The sequence below is a fragment of the Poecilia reticulata genome, chromosome 10 (genome assembly GCF_904066995.2).
Source record: "Poecilia reticulata chromosome 10, P_reticulata-male-v2, whole genome shotgun sequence".
NCBI lineage: Eukaryota > Metazoa > Chordata > Actinopteri > Cyprinodontiformes > Poeciliidae > Poecilia > Poecilia reticulata.
Window position 1 is genome coordinate 18,393,535 of NC_088839.1, and position 17,232 is coordinate 18,410,766.

General features: G+C 38.2%; 3 protein-coding genes across 4 annotated transcripts; 2 read left to right on the forward strand and 1 right to left on the reverse strand.

Moving 5' to 3' along the window:
- Nucleotides 1-1,489: 1,489 nt before the first annotated feature.
- LOC103471387 (uncharacterized) lies at nucleotides 1,490-5,107 on the reverse strand. Of its 2 annotated transcripts, XM_008420353.3 has the most exons (6): nucleotides 5,004-5,107; nucleotides 4,785-4,847; nucleotides 4,543-4,716; nucleotides 4,350-4,449; nucleotides 3,245-3,375; nucleotides 1,490-2,555 (listed from the first exon to the last, which is right to left on the reverse strand). In XM_008420353.3, exons 2-6 carry the CDS (start codon nucleotides 4,836-4,838, stop codon nucleotides 2,277-2,279), a joined length of 738 nt encoding a protein of 245 aa, XP_008418575.1. In that variant the 5' UTR covers nucleotides 4,839-4,847; nucleotides 5,004-5,107; the 3' UTR covers nucleotides 1,490-2,276. The 2 variants fall into 2 exon arrangements, with proteins under 2 accessions (XP_008418575.1, XP_081467788.1); XM_081611662.1 differs by having other exon boundaries at nucleotides 4,785-5,045.
- polr2g (RNA polymerase II subunit G) lies at nucleotides 5,107-10,062 on the forward strand. The gene is made up of 8 exons (XM_008420354.2): nucleotides 5,107-5,311; nucleotides 5,442-5,551; nucleotides 6,428-6,587; nucleotides 7,412-7,462; nucleotides 7,566-7,631; nucleotides 7,821-7,892; nucleotides 9,515-9,548; nucleotides 9,753-10,062. Exons 1-8 carry the CDS (start codon nucleotides 5,300-5,302, stop codon nucleotides 9,764-9,766), a joined length of 519 nt encoding a protein of 172 aa, XP_008418576.1. The 5' UTR covers nucleotides 5,107-5,299; the 3' UTR covers nucleotides 9,767-10,062.
- A 125-nt stretch (nucleotides 10,063-10,187) lies between these two features.
- eef1g (eukaryotic translation elongation factor 1 gamma) lies at nucleotides 10,188-16,878 on the forward strand. Its single transcript, XM_008420355.3, has 10 exons — nucleotides 10,188-10,310; nucleotides 11,135-11,293; nucleotides 11,571-11,634; nucleotides 12,061-12,203; nucleotides 12,316-12,459; nucleotides 12,548-12,677; nucleotides 12,943-13,147; nucleotides 13,976-14,148; nucleotides 15,156-15,280; nucleotides 16,524-16,878. The coding sequence occupies exons 1-10, from the start codon at nucleotides 10,299-10,301 to the stop codon at nucleotides 16,680-16,682; spliced, it is 1,314 nt and encodes a 437-aa protein (XP_008418577.1). The 5' UTR covers nucleotides 10,188-10,298; the 3' UTR covers nucleotides 16,683-16,878.
- Nucleotides 16,879-17,232: the final 354 nt, after the last annotated feature.

Here is a 17,232-nt window from a genome sequence, read left to right on the forward strand (position 1 = left end):
GACTTGTCTGACAGGATTCACAGCTAGGCTAAATGAAAGCAAAAATGTTTTCATGAACACCCACAGGAAGCTTCTCTCCAAGCTGCGAGGGTCTCCTCTGACGTACCGTAGAGGAAGATGCTCTGAGACACTATCTATCTTCCTCTCTGTGCATAAAGATCACACATTTTTAAGTGCTTCTGATAAAATTTTAAAGATTTTTCTAATAAAAAGGACATTGCAAGTGCAAATCATGATCCGTCTATGTCGTCAAGTCGCATAACTGCACAAGCTGCATGTATTGTAACAGGAAAATCAAATTGATTACATTTTGACACATTATAGCAACTGTACATATTATTCTACTACCTTATTGGCTAGTGTGTTCTCTGTGAGACTAAAGGTTTGCCATGTTGTATTTAAATCTACACGTTTTTGTGGTTTCTTCATGCCTGTAACATGGACCAACACAGCCACTCTAATTAGAAATCATCTGATAAGGAAGCTAGATCTTATAGCGGGTGTATCATTTCTCGTTCTGGCTCCATCTTTCTGCTCCTTGTCACGCACCATTAGTTGCATGTGTCATGACTTGTTTTAATACCCCGAGGAGAGTAACGACACAGCATCTCCCCGCCTGCCTCCACTTCTCAGGTAAGCATGGATATAAAACCTCATTGATTTCTCTATTAATGTAAGTAATTTGCATATTCCATTCTACGCAGAGTTACGAGAGAGATGCAGAACAGCTGCAGGTCATCAGCCAGCCTGTTGTCTTGCTTTTGCAGTGTGAGGAGATGTGGAGGTTTGTGAGTGACTGATGCCTAATTAGCATCCGTAATGCATTTAAACATCAAGACAATGAGTACAGGTCAGCCGTACAAGAAGAGAGTTGTTTGTGAAATACTTGAATAAATTTCAGGGATATATATCATCCTGTCTGTGTGGAAAAACAAGTAATTGAGACTAGTTTCAAACTTGGAATGACATTCAGATTGGTTAGAAAATATTCATAATGTGTGATTTTGTGGAATGATTGCAGTCATTCTCAAGAGATCCCATCTAGTCCCTACATATTCACAAACTAACATTCATCTCAAGCGATGAGGTAAATTCTCTGCTAACGGCCTGAATCCGGTAAGATTTTTAAAGATTTGGGAGAAAAATGTAACACAGAACCACGATCAGGAATAAAAGACAGAAAGTGCTTTCTTGTCTTTTCGTAATGGTATGTTACACTGCGCTTCATTAATGGTTCTATTTAAATATATGTTCACATTTTAGCTGCACATCCTAATATGTGCAGGAATGTACTGCCCTCTGGAGGGGACAAGCTTCATAACAGGATTGTAGCTGTGCATTTTGTGGAAAAAGGTCCAACTTTTAACATTTTTACATGTACAGAGAGCTGAAACTAATTTTCTATATTTTCGCATCAGGGCTGGTTTCCAGTTCATTAAAAAAAAGAAAGAAAAATCAAAAGAGTGCTGTAAGCAGTTGTCAACAACAGTAACGTTTTTGTGCTTTTATTGGCCAAGTGACAAATACTGAAAAAAACAGGTAGTGTATTCAATAAAAGTATTTTCTAGTTCTGAATAATAAAAAAAAATAAAGCTCTGAATCTCATTTTAGTTAAGAGAATCATTTTGCACCCCAGAATTTAAACATAAAGAGATACAATTAATTGGCAACAGACCTCTGTCTTTTATACTCATATTCTAATCATGTGCAAACAGGACCTCTGTAGTAAAATAAAGCAAGGAAAACTCCTAATTTAAAAGAACATAACCACTACAAGCAAACAACAGAAAAATATTTACATTTATGTGATATATAAAGGAAAAACTCTCCCAACAACACAAATCACACATTACCTTATATTTGTGCTTCTTTGTCTTCTTCGTGCTGAAAGGTTTAAGAGGTAAATAAAATTCACATATGCAGGGCATTTCTGATTACCCTCTTTCTTTCTTGTGCTTAATCTTCACACATGGAACTACCTTATGAAACTCTCTGTTATTTCATGAAATCCATTGCAGATAAAAGTTGTTGTTTTTTTTACAGACATTAAAAATGTACATCCAATCAATAATAATTCAAAGTCAACATTCATTCAACTCATGTTGTCTTCACATTAGGTAGTTTCTCTCCTTTCACAACAATGAACAAAAAAACAGAAGAGAGACAAGAAATCAGAAATAGATCTGAGGAGTTTCTGGCTGTGTTATGAATGTGTTGCTTCACACATAACCTTTGCTTTAGAAAAGACTTGCACGTAACACAGCTTTCCTTCTCCGCTAGTTATCTTCTGCCTTGCTCTTTTCCCGGGGAACACGGCCCATGTTGAAAAACTCCTGATTGGGCCTCGTGTCTGTAAAATGGGAGAGTCGGTTGGACATGGCAAAGAAAGCAGCGATGGCCGCAATATCCCAGGCATCCTCGCGGTCAAAGCCGACTTCCTCCAAAGGCTGAAAGTGCTTCTCTGTGATGGTGTCACAGCGACACACGGCCATCGCAAACTCCAGCATGGCATGCTCCCGAGGTGTGAGCTCTGCAAGTTTGTAGTTAGCAACCACCTGAAATGGGAGAAAAAGGTATTTTTTTAGTTTTTTTTTTTAAAGGTGTTTTCCAAAACTACCAATTAATGTAGAAACTGTTCAGATCTTCTCAAGTAACAAAGAGAAAATTTGTTGGTTGGTAGACCAGCATAGTATAACATCATAGTGAAGGAGACAGAAACAGATGAATGACTTGCATTTTTTATGAATTTAAAAAATGTGGATGTAGTGTATTTACACAGATTTTAGTTTAAGCAAATCTTTGAAATCCATGTATCACAATTACTTACTACTTTGTTAATTTATCCGCATTACAATAAAATACTGTGAAGTTTATTATTGTGAGATGACAACATGGGAAAAAGTCAAGTATATCAATATTTTTAGAGCTCTCCATAGTTGCCAAGTTCTTGAGTCACTGGCAGATTTCAGTCATTTCCTTGACTTTTTGTTCTTGACTCCTGATCCAGTTTTTAATTTTATACCTTCTAGGGCTGTAAATCTTTCTTCCGGAAATATATTATCAGTGGGGAAAGCCTCGGTTCGTTCAATTCCAACAAAAAAGTTTATGAAAATTTTAACCAAAAAACTGAGATTTTTATCTTTTTACATGAGACAATGACAAATGGTGTGGTTGAATTAAAATCTAACTCCTGCCTTTTGACTGCTGTACTTTCATAAAGTACAGCATAAAAAAATGATGATACCTGATCAGAAAGAGTAGGGCTCTTCGAGTAGATGCGGTGCAGAGCACTATGGGACACCACACAGTAAAGACACTTGTTATGACTGCTGGTGGCAACGACGATTAGCTCACGGTCGGCCTTGGTTAACCTGCCTGAAAAAAGAAAAAACAGGGACAAAATTTATGTAAATAAACAAACAATTAGGCATCATCTATGCAGCACAAACAGTAGCTGTTAAACATTTAATTTTACATGCTGGATGTCTGAAAAGTTGAACTTAATGGACATCCAACTTTAGGTTTAGACAAGTCGCATAGCATATTTAGATTAATTGAGTTATTGTATTTTTTTTAATTTTGGGGAAATCACTAAACGTCCCCCTGAGGGAGAGTCTCAATCATTTTGTTGAGGAAAAACAACAGTTTCAAAATTTGTATTTTTTTAAAGGCTCAAATATTTGTCCCCAAAATGTGATTTTGCAGTGTTCACTACTGTGAACACACTGTAACCCCAGCTAAGACTTTCAACTAGCAATATAACTTGTAAAATGAAGAGACTACGAGAAAAACAAGACTTGATGCCATTGATTCGATGTCCCCAACTCCCTCCCCATTTTATGTAAGACATTATGTTGTTGGTTTCTTGCACAACATTCTGTGATCTGACCAACAATAACAGGATTGCCTGGTGTAGTAAGACACCATTTCCAAGTTGCGCTTTCAAATGGCTATGATGTCCAGAGCTTATATGCAAATTACAAACAAAACAGCAAATTGCTGCTCAAGCTCATCTTAATGTTCACCAATTCCCATTTTCTGACATCTTCCGTCTTTCCTACAGTACCTTGACAAAGTATATGGATGCTCTATACTTTGTCCGGCCCCATACTGATGTGTACTTTGTCCGACCACATTAGTATGTGTTCGGGCCCTCTGATTAAAAGAGGCAGAACACATACTGATGCCACACTTAGCAGAATTTTTCTTTTACTTCATATTTATGCTCTACCGTTTTTTGTTTTTTTTTTTAGATGCATGACATAAAAATCCTAGTAGGCAAAAGTGGGGGTTACTTGTTGAATTCAAATGAAATATAACTACTTCTCAAGTAGAAAACAAACACCAACCTGTTTCCTTGTTCATCAATTCATTGTAGTATGCGAAGAAAGCTCTGAACTCTGCTGGCCTGTGAGAGAGTACTTTGAAGACATTGGGTAAAAAGCCTCCCTGCAAAAAAATAAAAATTAAAAAAAAATTAAAATTAAAAGGTTAAAAAGTCAAATGAAAGTTAAACGCCTAGCAATACTTTTACTTAATTACCTTCGACTCCACTTCTTCCATTAGCTCCACTATATCATAAGGTAAGTCCTTCTTGTAGGGAATAGGATAGCGGCTGATATTTTCCGGAGGAGAGTTACTGCTGGACCATCTGCTGCCTGGAACCGTAACAGCAGCAGCCTTTTCCCGCAACAAGCTTCCCGTTCGGAGGCACGTCTGCGTGGAGAGAGGCAGCTCAGCAACAAAAAACCACTCAAGAGTCAAAAATGTATTCAACTACTTACAAGTTGCGTGGACGTAGGAATACGAAACAACTTCGAGAAGATGTTCCTCGCCATGTCGGTCAGCTGTAAAGATGACTAGATGGGTTATTACTTTTTTTTAAGTAGAAACTCACTTTGGTTAAAAGGAAGTACAGCTTAGACTTAAACTTATGTCTCAGTGTGGGTTAAAGATAATGTTATACAGAATATCTGTCGCAATGGCGGTGAAAATAACTGCACCTTTTTTCTAAATGCGTTGTTTTTGCTTCGTTTCTATATCAGATCTTGAGTCTAGTCATACCAACCAATCAACGCACAGCACTGAGTCACGCCTGCTGTTTTGCTCTTGCACTAATTCATTCTCACCGCCAGGTGGCAGGCTGTGGCCCGAACTGACATTACTACTGCGGCGCTCATGACTTGTCATTGACCCGGAAGTGACTTTACTGTAGCGATTTTCTACTCCATTCAGTACTGTTAAGGATAAGCGGTTCGGCCAATAAAAAGTATTGTTAAAGGCAGACATTAATATAGACATGTTTTACCATGTAAGTATGTTTATGTTATTCTTCTGGTTTATTTTGGATTGGTTGATTAGTGGTTTGTTTTGCATCGTTTTACGAACGTGGTCATGACAGTTGCATCCTTCTCGTCACACGTTTTTATTGGTGTTTACAGATTTCTTTGGAACATGAAATCTTACTACACCCGAGGTATTTTGGACCCAACCTGCTGAACACCGTGAAGCAGAAACTTTTCACTGAAGTAGAGGGAACATGTACTGGCAAGTGAGTGAATTCAGATCTGTCCGTAACATTTTACCGCCTAATTTTATTAAAGTATCTCTGACTATTATCCTGCATTCGCGTGTAGCTTTGTGTTGGTCGTTTTAATGTACAATAAAATTATGTATCTATTTGTTTTTTATTTTTTTCATTTAGGTATTTTACTAAGTAGTAGCGTATTTTTCCTTATAATGAGTTTTATTATGGTTAATCTGTCGATACATTTTCTAATTCACTAACAATTTTTGAACTTTTTACGGTCATTTATTGCTTATCTCAAAAACAAATGTAAACAAATCCCTTTATGATATGAATTATGTGTAAAAAGTGCTATCTCCTGAAAGATAAGTGACTAAAGATCATTATTATATTTATGTATTTAGAAATAAACAAGTAAATTGTTCAATCATTGTCATTAGTGGAACTCAAGAAAGCTACTCTTCTACTACTCTAATGGAAACTTAACATTTCCTTCTAATGTACAAAGGACTTGCATTTATTCACTGTATGTATTGTTTATATGCATGTCTAGTTAAATGACATTAATTTGGATATTAACGTTATCCACAGTTAATTCCATTGAAACAAGTTTAATGTAAGTTTTTTGATCAGCTACAAGTCTCCACATTAACACACACAGGCACAAAATTACTCAACAAATGTGGGTCTAAATCTTTCCTAAGATATTTATTCAATGTAAGACATGGCATACACATTGTCTGACTACATAGTGCAGGCACATAAGCAGGTATAGACGATTGATGTATTATGTTGCTGACTGAAATAATGTTGATAATATTGACAAGATGTGATAGCCCTGATTGCATTTACAAGCTGTACATCTGTGTGTTTTTCTCTTTTTTTTCTCGTGTTTTCCAGGTATGGCTTTGTCATTGCAGTCACCACTATTGACAACATCGGGGCAGGTGTAATCCAGCCAAGCAGAGGCTTTGTTCTCTATCCCGTGAAGTACAAGGCCATTGTCTTCCGTCCGTTCAAGGGAGAAGTGGTGGATGCTGTGGTCACTCAGGTTAACAAGGTGAGGTTTAGTGTAGGTTTATGTCCTGATTTTATTGTTTTCGGTTAAAATATTAAATATTATTCAGTAGGAGGTGGGAAAAAATATAATGTATGCGAGTCAATAATTCAAAAACTAGAGGAGAAAAAAACAGAAAAATAAAAGATCGACCTCATCCAGATGGCACAAAAACAATAGTTAGAGAATTAACCACCATAAAGCCATAACACATTTAATTTGTTAATGTTGGACTTTTTTCCAAGTGTAAAATTAATTACTCTGTACCTGTAGCAATTTATTTTTGGAACATTTTGTGATTCATGATATTTATATTTTTGTCAGATTTGACTCTACTTAGAAGTCACGTGATGCTTGGCAGGACATTTATAGTTTATTTTTTATTCTAAGAACCCACATGCCTTTGACTGAAATCTTTGGGACAAGTTTGAATCTGAGATGCTGTGGATTTATGAAGCAACAGATTAAAACTATTTTAAAAGGAAATGCCCTTTTTTGTCTGACTGTAACCACACAGAAACCACTGAAAAGTTTTCCATAGTAGCTTGCAGACACATTTTGAACTCTTAAACTGTACCAAGTATCTCAAAACAGTGATTCCCACTGAAATATCAGTGAGAACTTTAAATCCCCTTTTTGTTCTATTTGCTAATAAAACTGGTCATAAACAATAGTTTTGGTTACATTTATATGGTTGGTAATTATTTTTATCTGTAAGATGAAGTTCTAAGTCAATGTCAGATGTTATTGCTACTTCTCCATCACTACTTTTGTTGTTTACTTTTATTAGCCTTCCTTTAAATGACAAGTGTTTCTGTTTATTGCAGGTTGGGCTATTCACAGAAATTGGACCCATGTCTTGCTTCATCTCTCGCCATGTAAGTCGGTTTTAACCTGCTGTGCTTAATTTATTGCTTTACATGCTAATTTAGAGTTTGTATTGTTCAGTAGATGTATGTAACATAAATTTCTCTTTTGCAGTCCATTCCTTCAGAAATGGAGTTTGACCCCAATTCTAATCCCCCTTGCTATAAGACTGTTGATGAGGTGGGGATATTTTTAAATTTTATTGCTTTTTCTGAATCCCTGCCATTATTTAAAAAAAAGATTTTCTTGTGTTTTTATAGGAATTACATAAAAAGTAATTAAATTAAGTAGAAAAAAGGTAATTCTGCTTTCAAATATCCTGTGTTATTTTGTTGTTTGACACAGCTACTGTAATCTCTTCTTTCAAAGGACATTGTAATTCAGCAAGATGATGAGATCCGGCTGAAGATTGTGGGCACAAGGGTTGACAAGAATGACATTGTAAGTGTTTTTTTTTATTTATGAAACTGTGGTTGGATTGAGAACTTTACTTTTTTATTTCATGATAAAGTAACATTTGTATACACAATTTATTAGAGGTGTGCCGATCGATCGGCCACTGATCATAGTCGGCCGATTTTCGTGAAAAAGTGTATGATCGGTGATTGCCGATCACGGTCTCTTGTTGCCGATCACACAAACCGATCACCTGCATCTCATTTCGCAGCCTGCATGTGCAGCTGGTCTCCTCTTTCCTTCACACTGCGCAAACGCACAGCAACAAATCCTAAGTGATGTGGAACTATAACGCACTGAGTGAATGGGGAAGTTTGCGTGTTGCGGCGGAAAATTGAAGCACGTCAAAATACATCAACATGACGAATCTAATAAGACATAAAAACAATGCCATACTTGACGGAGTTTGGCTACATCGAGGCTCACTGCAGTAAAAATGACATATGGAGGATCAGATAGCAGGTAAAGCAGCGCACAGCTACAAACACTCACCCAGATTAGCATGACGGTCAGAAAGCTAAACAAAAAACCCGCAAAATGATTTAAGTCTTCGAGCTGCAATGTAAGACGCTGGTTCTGCTCTCTCTGTTGAACCGCTGCTACGCGCTACAGGTAGTAATATTTCACAGACGGAGCGCCGCTTCTGCTCCACCTGGTAGTGACTCTCACACCGAACCTCTGTTTAGAGCTGCAGCATCTAACCTAAAAAAAATACATTTTACACATGTATTAAAACTTTTGCTGTCCTAATATGTGACAGATAATCTCTAAAAATAATCGATCTCCTCCCTGTTTTGCATAATTACTCCGCTCAGTCAGAAACAGCCAATCAGAGCTAGCAGTAATCAGCTAGCCGCCATGCTATCAGGAAGTTTTCATTCAGTAACTCAGGATTGTTTATTGTAATGGATCCTGTATTTGCCTTTGAATGTTAAGTTTTATACTTGAATTTTTTGGCAATGTTGAGAGGTTTTATTTTGACTCCTTTGCATTATTTAGCCTCTTCAGAGCCTTCATATGTTATCAGTCTGTTAAAGATAGTATTACTTATAGCAGTACAATTTGCACAATGCCTGTTTTGTTTAGTTCTTGGAAAAAGTTATTAAAAACAAATTTTTGTCTAAATTAAGGTGAATTAATGGTTCCTTTTTCCACATAATGTAACCGGTAGTGTTTATGATAACAAAAAAAAAAATAATTATGTGATCGGTATCGGTGATCGGTATCTGTGATCTGCCCTCATGGGTGATCGGTATCGGCAGGAAAAAAACCTGATCGGCACATCTCTACAATTTATCCATGTATTGTAGTATAAGGTCAATTTGCTGTGCATCCATGTGGTTAATATTCTGTGCAAGAAGTTTGTTAAAGGCCTATTTAGGTTGAATGAGGAGAAATATTAGATCAGCCTCTGTTCAGAAATTTGCATTTAGCTCATGTTCTTACCAGAGTGATTTGGTTGTTGTTCTGAACAGCCAATGAAAGTTTTATTTTGCCAAGTTGCTCAGCTGCCTCCACGTCATTACCCATTATTGTCATTAGACAAGAAATGTCATGCGGTCCTGCTTCGGTCTAACTGATGCTTAAAAAAAACATTTGTTTTTCAGTTCGCAATTGGATCTCTCATGGATGACTATCTGGGTGAGTGTTTTGATCAGACCAGTTGTCAATGTGCTCATTAGTGTGCACATAATGATTGCATTTGAATTAAACATGTCTTATTTTGCATATGCAGAATTTTTCAAGCTAATTTGGTTTTCAAACCATTATTTTAAAAAACGTTGTGCAGTTGAAATGTTTTTTCTTTGCATAGATGGTAAGGTAATATTTTTACTTCCTTCTCAGGTCTTGTGAGCTGATTACAGCTTCAGAGTGGCGTGTCATGGGGATTTTTTGCATCAATCTTCTTTTGTATATACTTATTTTTACTCTTGTATGTATAGGGTGCTTCAACAGTTGTTACCGATCAGTTGTTCTTTGCATTCTACATTTGTTGTTTAATATAACTCATGTAAGAACTCAAGCAAATACTGGTGTCAAGATTAACACATCTTGTTGATTGTTAGAGTGGCCCACAGGAAACAATTAGTTCATGTAGAAATTGTTTTTTTTTTTGTATGTGGACTGTAATAATAAAGTATTTTATTCATTCTTATATCTTTGTATAATTGTCTGCATCTCACTATGTTAGCTCTTTTGAAAATAACTATTTTGATGTAGTTATCGCATGTTAAAATACGTTTGTAAACGTGGCAAACTTTAAAAATAGGAATTTATGCTTTGACATGTGGCTCGACGTGTGAACGCGGAATTTTCAGGGGCGCGCACGTCTCGTGGCCGTAAATACGTAGGTGGAGCGCGCCGGCGTTCTTTCTTTCTCTCGTCCTGAAGATGGCGGCAGGGGTGAGTAAGATGGAGAGCTATTAGCAATGGAGCTTGCTTTAAAATTCACTGTCACAATCAGACCGAAATCAGAGCCATCGTTGCGTTTAGAACGCATGTTTTTAAGATAACAACGTTACGCCGCTGTTTGCTTGATGATAAGTGTTTTATTTCCAAAGAATTTAATACAGTTTTCTGTATGTGGCTAGCTTTTGCTACCCCAACGAAGCATTGAAAGTGCTGGCCCTGGGTTATGCCACGTTACCTTAACTGCTCGAGATCACTTGAATCGCGTTTTTTGGTTGCCAGGTGATTTCTTTAATTCTAGTAGAGAAACTGTTCCGTGCTAAGTTTGGCTTGTGAATTTTGTGAACTGGTAATTAGCTTTTATGGGGGAATGTATAGGTAGATAATGTTTAAATTATGCCACGAGCCGCTTGAACATGGATAGTTGATCTATATTTTTTAAATCAGTCGCTGCCGGTTTTCATTTTGGCACCATAAAATTGTCTGAACTGCGGTGTCTGCATTGTCATCTTTAAATGAACGATGAGCTCACAGAGTGGATTCCTTCATTCATTGAGTGAAGGCACCAGTGGCTCAGTTTCTGCTCACCACTTGGTTTTTTGGGTTGACATTTTGAGTTCGTTTGCTAAAGCTTCTAGTCAGTGAATTTTAAATGCTAAAACATAACGGAGCCCAACAATATATTGTTTTCAATGAAAGTGCTACAAAGCTAAATTATTTTCCAGGAGAAATAAATGTTAGTGGATTACTTTTGCAAATGTTTTTTAAATTGTGTGTGTAAATAAATGTTCCTCTACCCCCCTCTCTTTTTTTTGTAGACTCTGTACACATACCCAGACAACTGGAGGGCATTCAAGGCCCAGATTGCTGCCCAGTACAGCGGCGCTCGCCTCAAGGTGGCCAGCAACCCTCCTGCCTTCACCTTTGGGCAGACGAACCGTTCCCCTGCCTTCATCAACAACTTCCCTTTAGGCAAGGTGAGTAAAACTGGTTAGTCGAAAGAATTTGGCTGGTGCCTTTTCATCTTTTATGTCAGCGTGACCTCTGGTGTTTAAACATGTCACACGCAGTGTCTTCTTGACATTTCATTAACTGCTTGGCCATACTTCTGCTGAATAAATCATTGAAATTGGATGAGACATGCTGTCTCCATGAAGGCAAGGCAGCTGTAATAATCTTGACTACAGTTGTGATGTATAACATGTTGTTCGAAACCATTAAATTTTCAAATATAAATTCTGTCTCTGTCTTTAGGTACCCGCCTACCAGGGTGATGACGGCTTCTGTCTGTTTGAGAGTAATGCCATTGCTCACTACTGTAAGTGTCATGCTTTTAACTTGGATTTAAATATTGTTATATGTTGCACTGAAACATTGCAAAAGGAATTGCTTAAGCATTTCTATTAATAGAATTTGAAACGGTATTCACTTTGCAACTAAAGTAGAGCAAAGGTAGAAATATGACAAATGTGACTCTGCAATATTGGGAACACGTGAAAATTGACCATTGTAGATATTATTAACCAAAACTTTTACTTTTTTATGATCATGATGTCTCTTATCACTCCACACCAAGCTTTACTTTGCCACTAAATCAAGTTGTGTGTTGTATATGTTTAAACTTCGCCAACCCTACATGAAGGAGCTCATGCTTTGAAAGACCACAGTGGACAAAGTGATATTTAAAAAATAATTCACGAGCCCGTTTAATTTGAACATGATTGTTTTTGCCGTGTCATTGCAGTGAGCAATGATGCCCTGCGCGGCGCCACTCCTCAGGCTGCTGCCCAGGTGCTGCAGTGGGTGAGCTTTGCTGATTCAGAGATCATCCCTCCAGCCAGCGCATGGGTCTTCCCCACTCTAGGAATCATGCAGTTCAACAAGCAGGTACGCAGCTCAACACTATACTGGTCAGAGACGTGACCCACTTGTCTGTTGGTACCTACTAGGGATGGAACCTGGTGGTCATGCAGAGTAAAGGTTTTCTGCGTGTGTTCAGGCCACAGAGCAGGCCAAGGAGGATGTGAAGAAGGTCTTCACGGTGCTGAACCAACACCTCACCACCCGCACTTTCCTCGTGGGAGAGAGAGTGAGCCTGGCGGACATTACTGTGGCCTGCTCCATGGTTTGGCTCTTCAAGCAGGTTTGATATACACGGATTTCCACACGAGGGTCATTGCCATTTCTTACTACCCTGATTGATCCGATTTAATTTTGCGTGTGCTCTGCAGGTGTTGGAGCCGTCCTTCCGCCAGCCTTATCCCAACGTGACCCGCTGGTTTGTCACCTGCGTCAACCAGCCTCAGTTCAAGGCTGTTCTCGGAGAAGTCAAGCTGTGTGAAAAGATGGCCCAGTTTGATGGTGAGTTAGCAAAGAGACCAGAGGGGGATTCCTCAGAAAATGCAATGAGATGTCATTTGTTAAATTTATCATTTGTTTAGCTGTCTGGAGATTTTGATTTATGCTCCATGTAAATCAAACACATCTGCAAACACCAGCACTCTGGGAAATGCATTAATATTTCTATAAACATTTCAAGGTTCGTCTACAGTCAGCCAGAGAAATATTTTGCTATTTTTTTTTTTTTTTTAAATGGGACATGAGAGCTATTTTTCTCTTCTTCCAGCCAAGAAGTTTGCTGAGATGCAGCCCAAGAAAGAAACCCCAGCCAAAAAAGAAAAGGCTGGAAAAGAGGCAGCCAAACCCCAGGAGAAGAAAGAAAAGAAAAAGGAGGAGAAGAAGCCTGCTCCAGAAGAAGAAATGGACGACTGTGATGCTGTTTTGGCTGCTGAGCCCAAAGCCAAGGACCCCTTCGCACTCCTGCCAAAGAGGTAGATATCCAGAGAAATGCCTCAGTTGACGTGTAAAATGGGGATTTTGTTACAGCTCACCGCAGTTGGAAGGTCTGATGGCAAACTGAAGGTTTAATCGCAGTGATTAACGTGTAAAGTGAAGTCAGGACTTTGGAAGGAAGTTGTAGTGGTTGATGGAAGTAAGAATAATTAATCCAGATGGGAAAAAATGGCTGCTCCCCTGTCATTGGGCAAGGCAGTGTCCTGCCATGGCACGAAGTCTTAATCTGACAGGGGGAGATGAAGTAAAGACCACATTCATCCCAGTCGACTCTGATCAGTGAGGTAAAGGCTGGTTCATGCTGTGGTCACAATGACCTTGAATCTCAAATTGAGCTTGACTGTAAACATGGACAATCAGAGAGCTGTGTGTTGTTCGTTACAGCCAGCAAACATTTTCCATATCTTGTCGAACATAAAAAAGAAAAAGCTCTGGGTCAAGTTCAGTTATAGAATACATTTCCAACAAAAGCCTTTGTGTTTGGCAGGTTTATTTGAATAGCGTTTGCTGATGCAATAAAATACAAGAGGATTTAGAAAAGACAATAAAATGGCCGAAGCGACTAAGGCTGAGCCAAAACTGTTTAGGTCAACATGCACTACAAGCCAGTCTATAAAAATGTCTTTAGTAGATTTAAAATGTTTAGTGGCAGATTGTTCCACCGTCCCAGAGAAGTCATCTTGACTTAAGCTTAGATCTTGGATACATTCATACCTGAATGTGTTCTCTAAAAAAATAAAAAACCACTATTTACTCCAGCTGGGTGCACTGGAGGCACACCTAATTTCTGTCCGTCTGTCTTGCAGCGCATTTGTCATGGACGAATTCAAGAGGAAGTATTCCAACGAGGACACCATGACGGTAGCGCTTCCTCACTTCTGGGAGAACTTTGACAGAGAGGGCTACTCAATCTGGTATGCTCAGTACAAATACCCCGAGGAGCTCACGCTCGCCTTCAAGAGCTGCAACCTTATCACAGGTGAGACTCGGCAGGAGTGGCTCATTTCAAAGGATTGTTTTTGAATGCTTGCCATCTCATTTGGAAGAACACGTTTATCGTTTTAGCAATGACCGAATGTCATTGCATGTTACGGTTTGACTCGCAGAGCTGCACTTGCCGATCAAATGGAAGAATGTTGGACTCTGAAAAATGTCTATAGTTGAGACTGTCAACACTGTGCAGCAAAGTCCTGTTAAACCACTGGATTTATGTATTTTTTTTCTACTGTTGTCATTGAATTAGAGGTACAATATAATCTTTTTGAGTTTTTTTTTTTTTTTTTTTTCCCGGTCAGTTTTTAAATTTAAAATACCCGTTCCCCGCCTTCAGCATGCCGTGCAACAAGTTATAGACTGCAGCTTCCAACAAGCTTTCAGATTAATTGTCTTTCAGTGATCAACCATGATAAAGAAAACCTGAAATTTAGTATAATGGCTTTTTGAAGAAAGTTTTTAGAGAAAATTCCCATGATGGAATTTTAGATTATGCAGTTCATCCGGGGTGGTTTTGAGTTTTTGCGTAGTCGTCGTCTGGCCTATTTATCTGAAACAAACAAGACAAAGATAAATAGTTGTAGGAACTCGGATGCGAAATGATCAGAAGCCTCAGTAATGGGAGCTAAAGGTTTCCCCACCCCTGTCATTGGGCAAGGCAGTGTCCTGTCATGGCATCAAGTCTTAATCTGACAGGGGAAGATAAAGCAAAGACCATTTTCATCCCAGTCGACTCTGATCGGTGAGTGAAAGGCTGGTTCATGCTGTGGTCACAGCAAACCACACCTAACACGGCAGTGATGCTTCAGTTGTAACCAAATCTAGGCTGGCACAAGTTTAACTGAACAGGATTATCCGACAAGTAGTCAGTCTTGTTCCTCCTGGTCTTTCATCAGGCAGATTGACAGATTTCATCTCTTGGTAGGAAAGACTAAGAAACAATGTTGTGGTAATATACCTTGTGTGTTTCAAATGCCTCTCTGGCTTTTCCAGGCATGTTCCAGCGCCTGGACAAACTGAGAAAGAATGCCTTTGCCAGCGTCATCTTGTTCGGCACCAACAACGACAGCAGCATCTCTGGCATCTGGGTCTTCAGAGGCCAGGAGCTGGCTTTCACTGTAAGTATAATGAACATAAACTTTCATTTCACAGTGCTTCAGGTAGAGAGTCAACAAAAACTTGACTTTTTTTAAAGTTTATCTCAGCATATCGATCTCATCTTGGCTACTGATTTCAGTTGATCTTTAGTTTCAATGCTTAACTTGGATAACACAATGTTGAGCATGTTTGGAATGGAAATTTTCCAAACGTGCATATACAGAAAAACAAAACAAATGCTTGGCAACAGAAAATATGAACAGAGGAAAATACCACAGATCTTTGGTGATATCAGACTTTTCAACAGTAACTACAACATGCACTCAAAGGCAGGTTACAGGCTCATATTTAATGTAATAAAATACTCTCAGTCTCTACTGTGCTTTGCCTGTAAATGTTGCGTTTTGTTTTTTTTATCGTTGAAGTCCAGTGCCACATATCTGAAACAAACAGGATCAGAATAAATAGCCATAGAAATTCAGATGCAACATGAACAGAAACGTCACTAATGGGAGCTAAAGGTTTCCCCACCCCTGTCATTGGGCAAGGCAGTGTCCTGTCATGGCATCAAGTCTTAATCTGACGGGGGAAGATAAAAATAAAGATCATATTCATCCCAGTCGACTCTGATCAGTGAGTGAAAGGCTGGTTCATGCTGTGGTCACATCCTCTATTCAATAGGATGTTTTTTTTTTTTTTTCCATGTTAAATCGTCATGGTAATGACATCAATGATGAAACACCTTATTTGACTGCAGGGTATTTTCTATCAATACAGGATTTTCCATTTAAAAAGAAACTTAATTCTTTCCAAAAGTCAAATTTCTTTGTCCTACAAACAATAGGAGTGAAATTTTAGCTTTTTAAAAAGTGCGATTACGGATGTATATAAATGGTTATTACACAAAGATTCAACAGCACTAGTGTTCATGATCTTTTATTCATAATGTACAACATAATATAATCTTGCTCAAAATAATTGAATCTGTCCAAATTTGAATTGTTTGGCTAAAAGCCTGGTCGTTGTCTCTTGTGCCACAGACGTTGTTTTAGTGTATACTGTGTACCAGTTGTGTTGGACTGCAAATCTTTTTCAACCCCCTTTTGTTTAAAATGTTTCATACATGAATATAAACTGGTTTTGCTTTTCTTTTCTTTTTTCCAGAAAATATTGAAAATGTAATCTGATGGTGGGAGTTGCATGTTTATCTTGTACAACCCAAGAGTTCCTCCCTTTAACTTTTCCTTTTTCTTGCTCTCTTAGCTGTGTCCAGACTGGCAAATTGACTATGAATCATACGACTGGAGGAAGTTGGATCCAGAAAGCGAGGAGTGTAAGACCATGGTTAAGGAGTACTTTGCCTGGGAAGGAGATTTCAAGCATGTGGGTAAAGCTTTCAACCAGGGCAAGATCTTCAAGTAAAAGGACATGGAAGGCAGTGGAACTAAAGCACTTTGTGCTCCTGCTCTCAACACTTAAAAATACTGGACTTTCAGCCACATGTGCTTACTTTGCTGCAAAATGACAGTGTTTGAAGACGAGTGAATTCTCAATGGCCCCCAAACTGGTTTTTCTGTTGTTTTGACTTGCAAAAATAAAAGCATTTTCCTCAATGTCATGTGGAGAATTTGAATTCTGTGGTTTACAGCTTCGCTACTAAAATTTTGCATTTTTCTTTGCCGTTTACATTTTAATACATTTTAGATGAGTGTTTAATCCATAAACATAGCAGTGATCTGTTATCTATGTTAAAAAACATAATTGGATGCTACTTCATTGATTTAGAAATATTTAGAGCAGTAAAGTAACTATTGCTTTAGCTTTTGTTGGTGGCAATTTACATTGACTATAGACCACTATGAAGAGGGATTAAAAGAAAATGCAGTCATTGTGTAATTACCTGAAAATTCTTGCAGTTTTCAGCTCGGGTGCAGAGTATACTTGAGGCCTTTATGTTAACCAATCTTTCCTT

What these genes read in the sequence shown, in the direction of transcription:
- eef1g (XM_008420355.3), top strand. An exon ending in TCATGCAGTTCAACAAGCAG is followed by an intron (nt 12,204 to 12,315) that starts GTACGCAGCTCA and finishes GCGTGTGTTCAG; the next exon opens with GCCACAGAGCAGGCCAAGGA. An exon ending in TGGTTTGGCTCTTCAAGCAG is followed by an intron (nt 12,460 to 12,547) that starts GTTTGATATACA and finishes TGTGCTCTGCAG; the next exon opens with GTGTTGGAGCCGTCCTTCCG.
- polr2g (XM_008420354.2), top strand. An exon ending in CTTGCTTCATCTCTCGCCAT is followed by an intron (nt 7,463 to 7,565) that starts GTAAGTCGGTTT and finishes TCTCTTTTGCAG; the next exon opens with TCCATTCCTTCAGAAATGGA. An exon ending in GCTATAAGACTGTTGATGAG is followed by an intron (nt 7,632 to 7,820) that starts GTGGGGATATTT and finishes CTTCTTTCAAAG; the next exon opens with GACATTGTAATTCAGCAAGA.
- LOC103471387 (XM_008420353.3), bottom strand. Translation starts at nt 4,838, where the DNA reads ATGGCGAGGAACATCTTCTCGAAGTTGTTTCGTATTCCTACGTCCACG. An exon ending in TTCCTACGTCCACGCAACTT is followed by an intron (nt 4,717 to 4,784) that starts GTAAGTAGTTGA and finishes CTCTCCACGCAG; the next exon opens with ACGTGCCTCCGAACGGGAAG. An exon ending in TGGAAGAAGTGGAGTCGAAG is followed by an intron (nt 4,450 to 4,542) that starts GTAATTAAGTAA and finishes ATTTTTTTGCAG; the next exon opens with GGAGGCTTTTTACCCAATGT.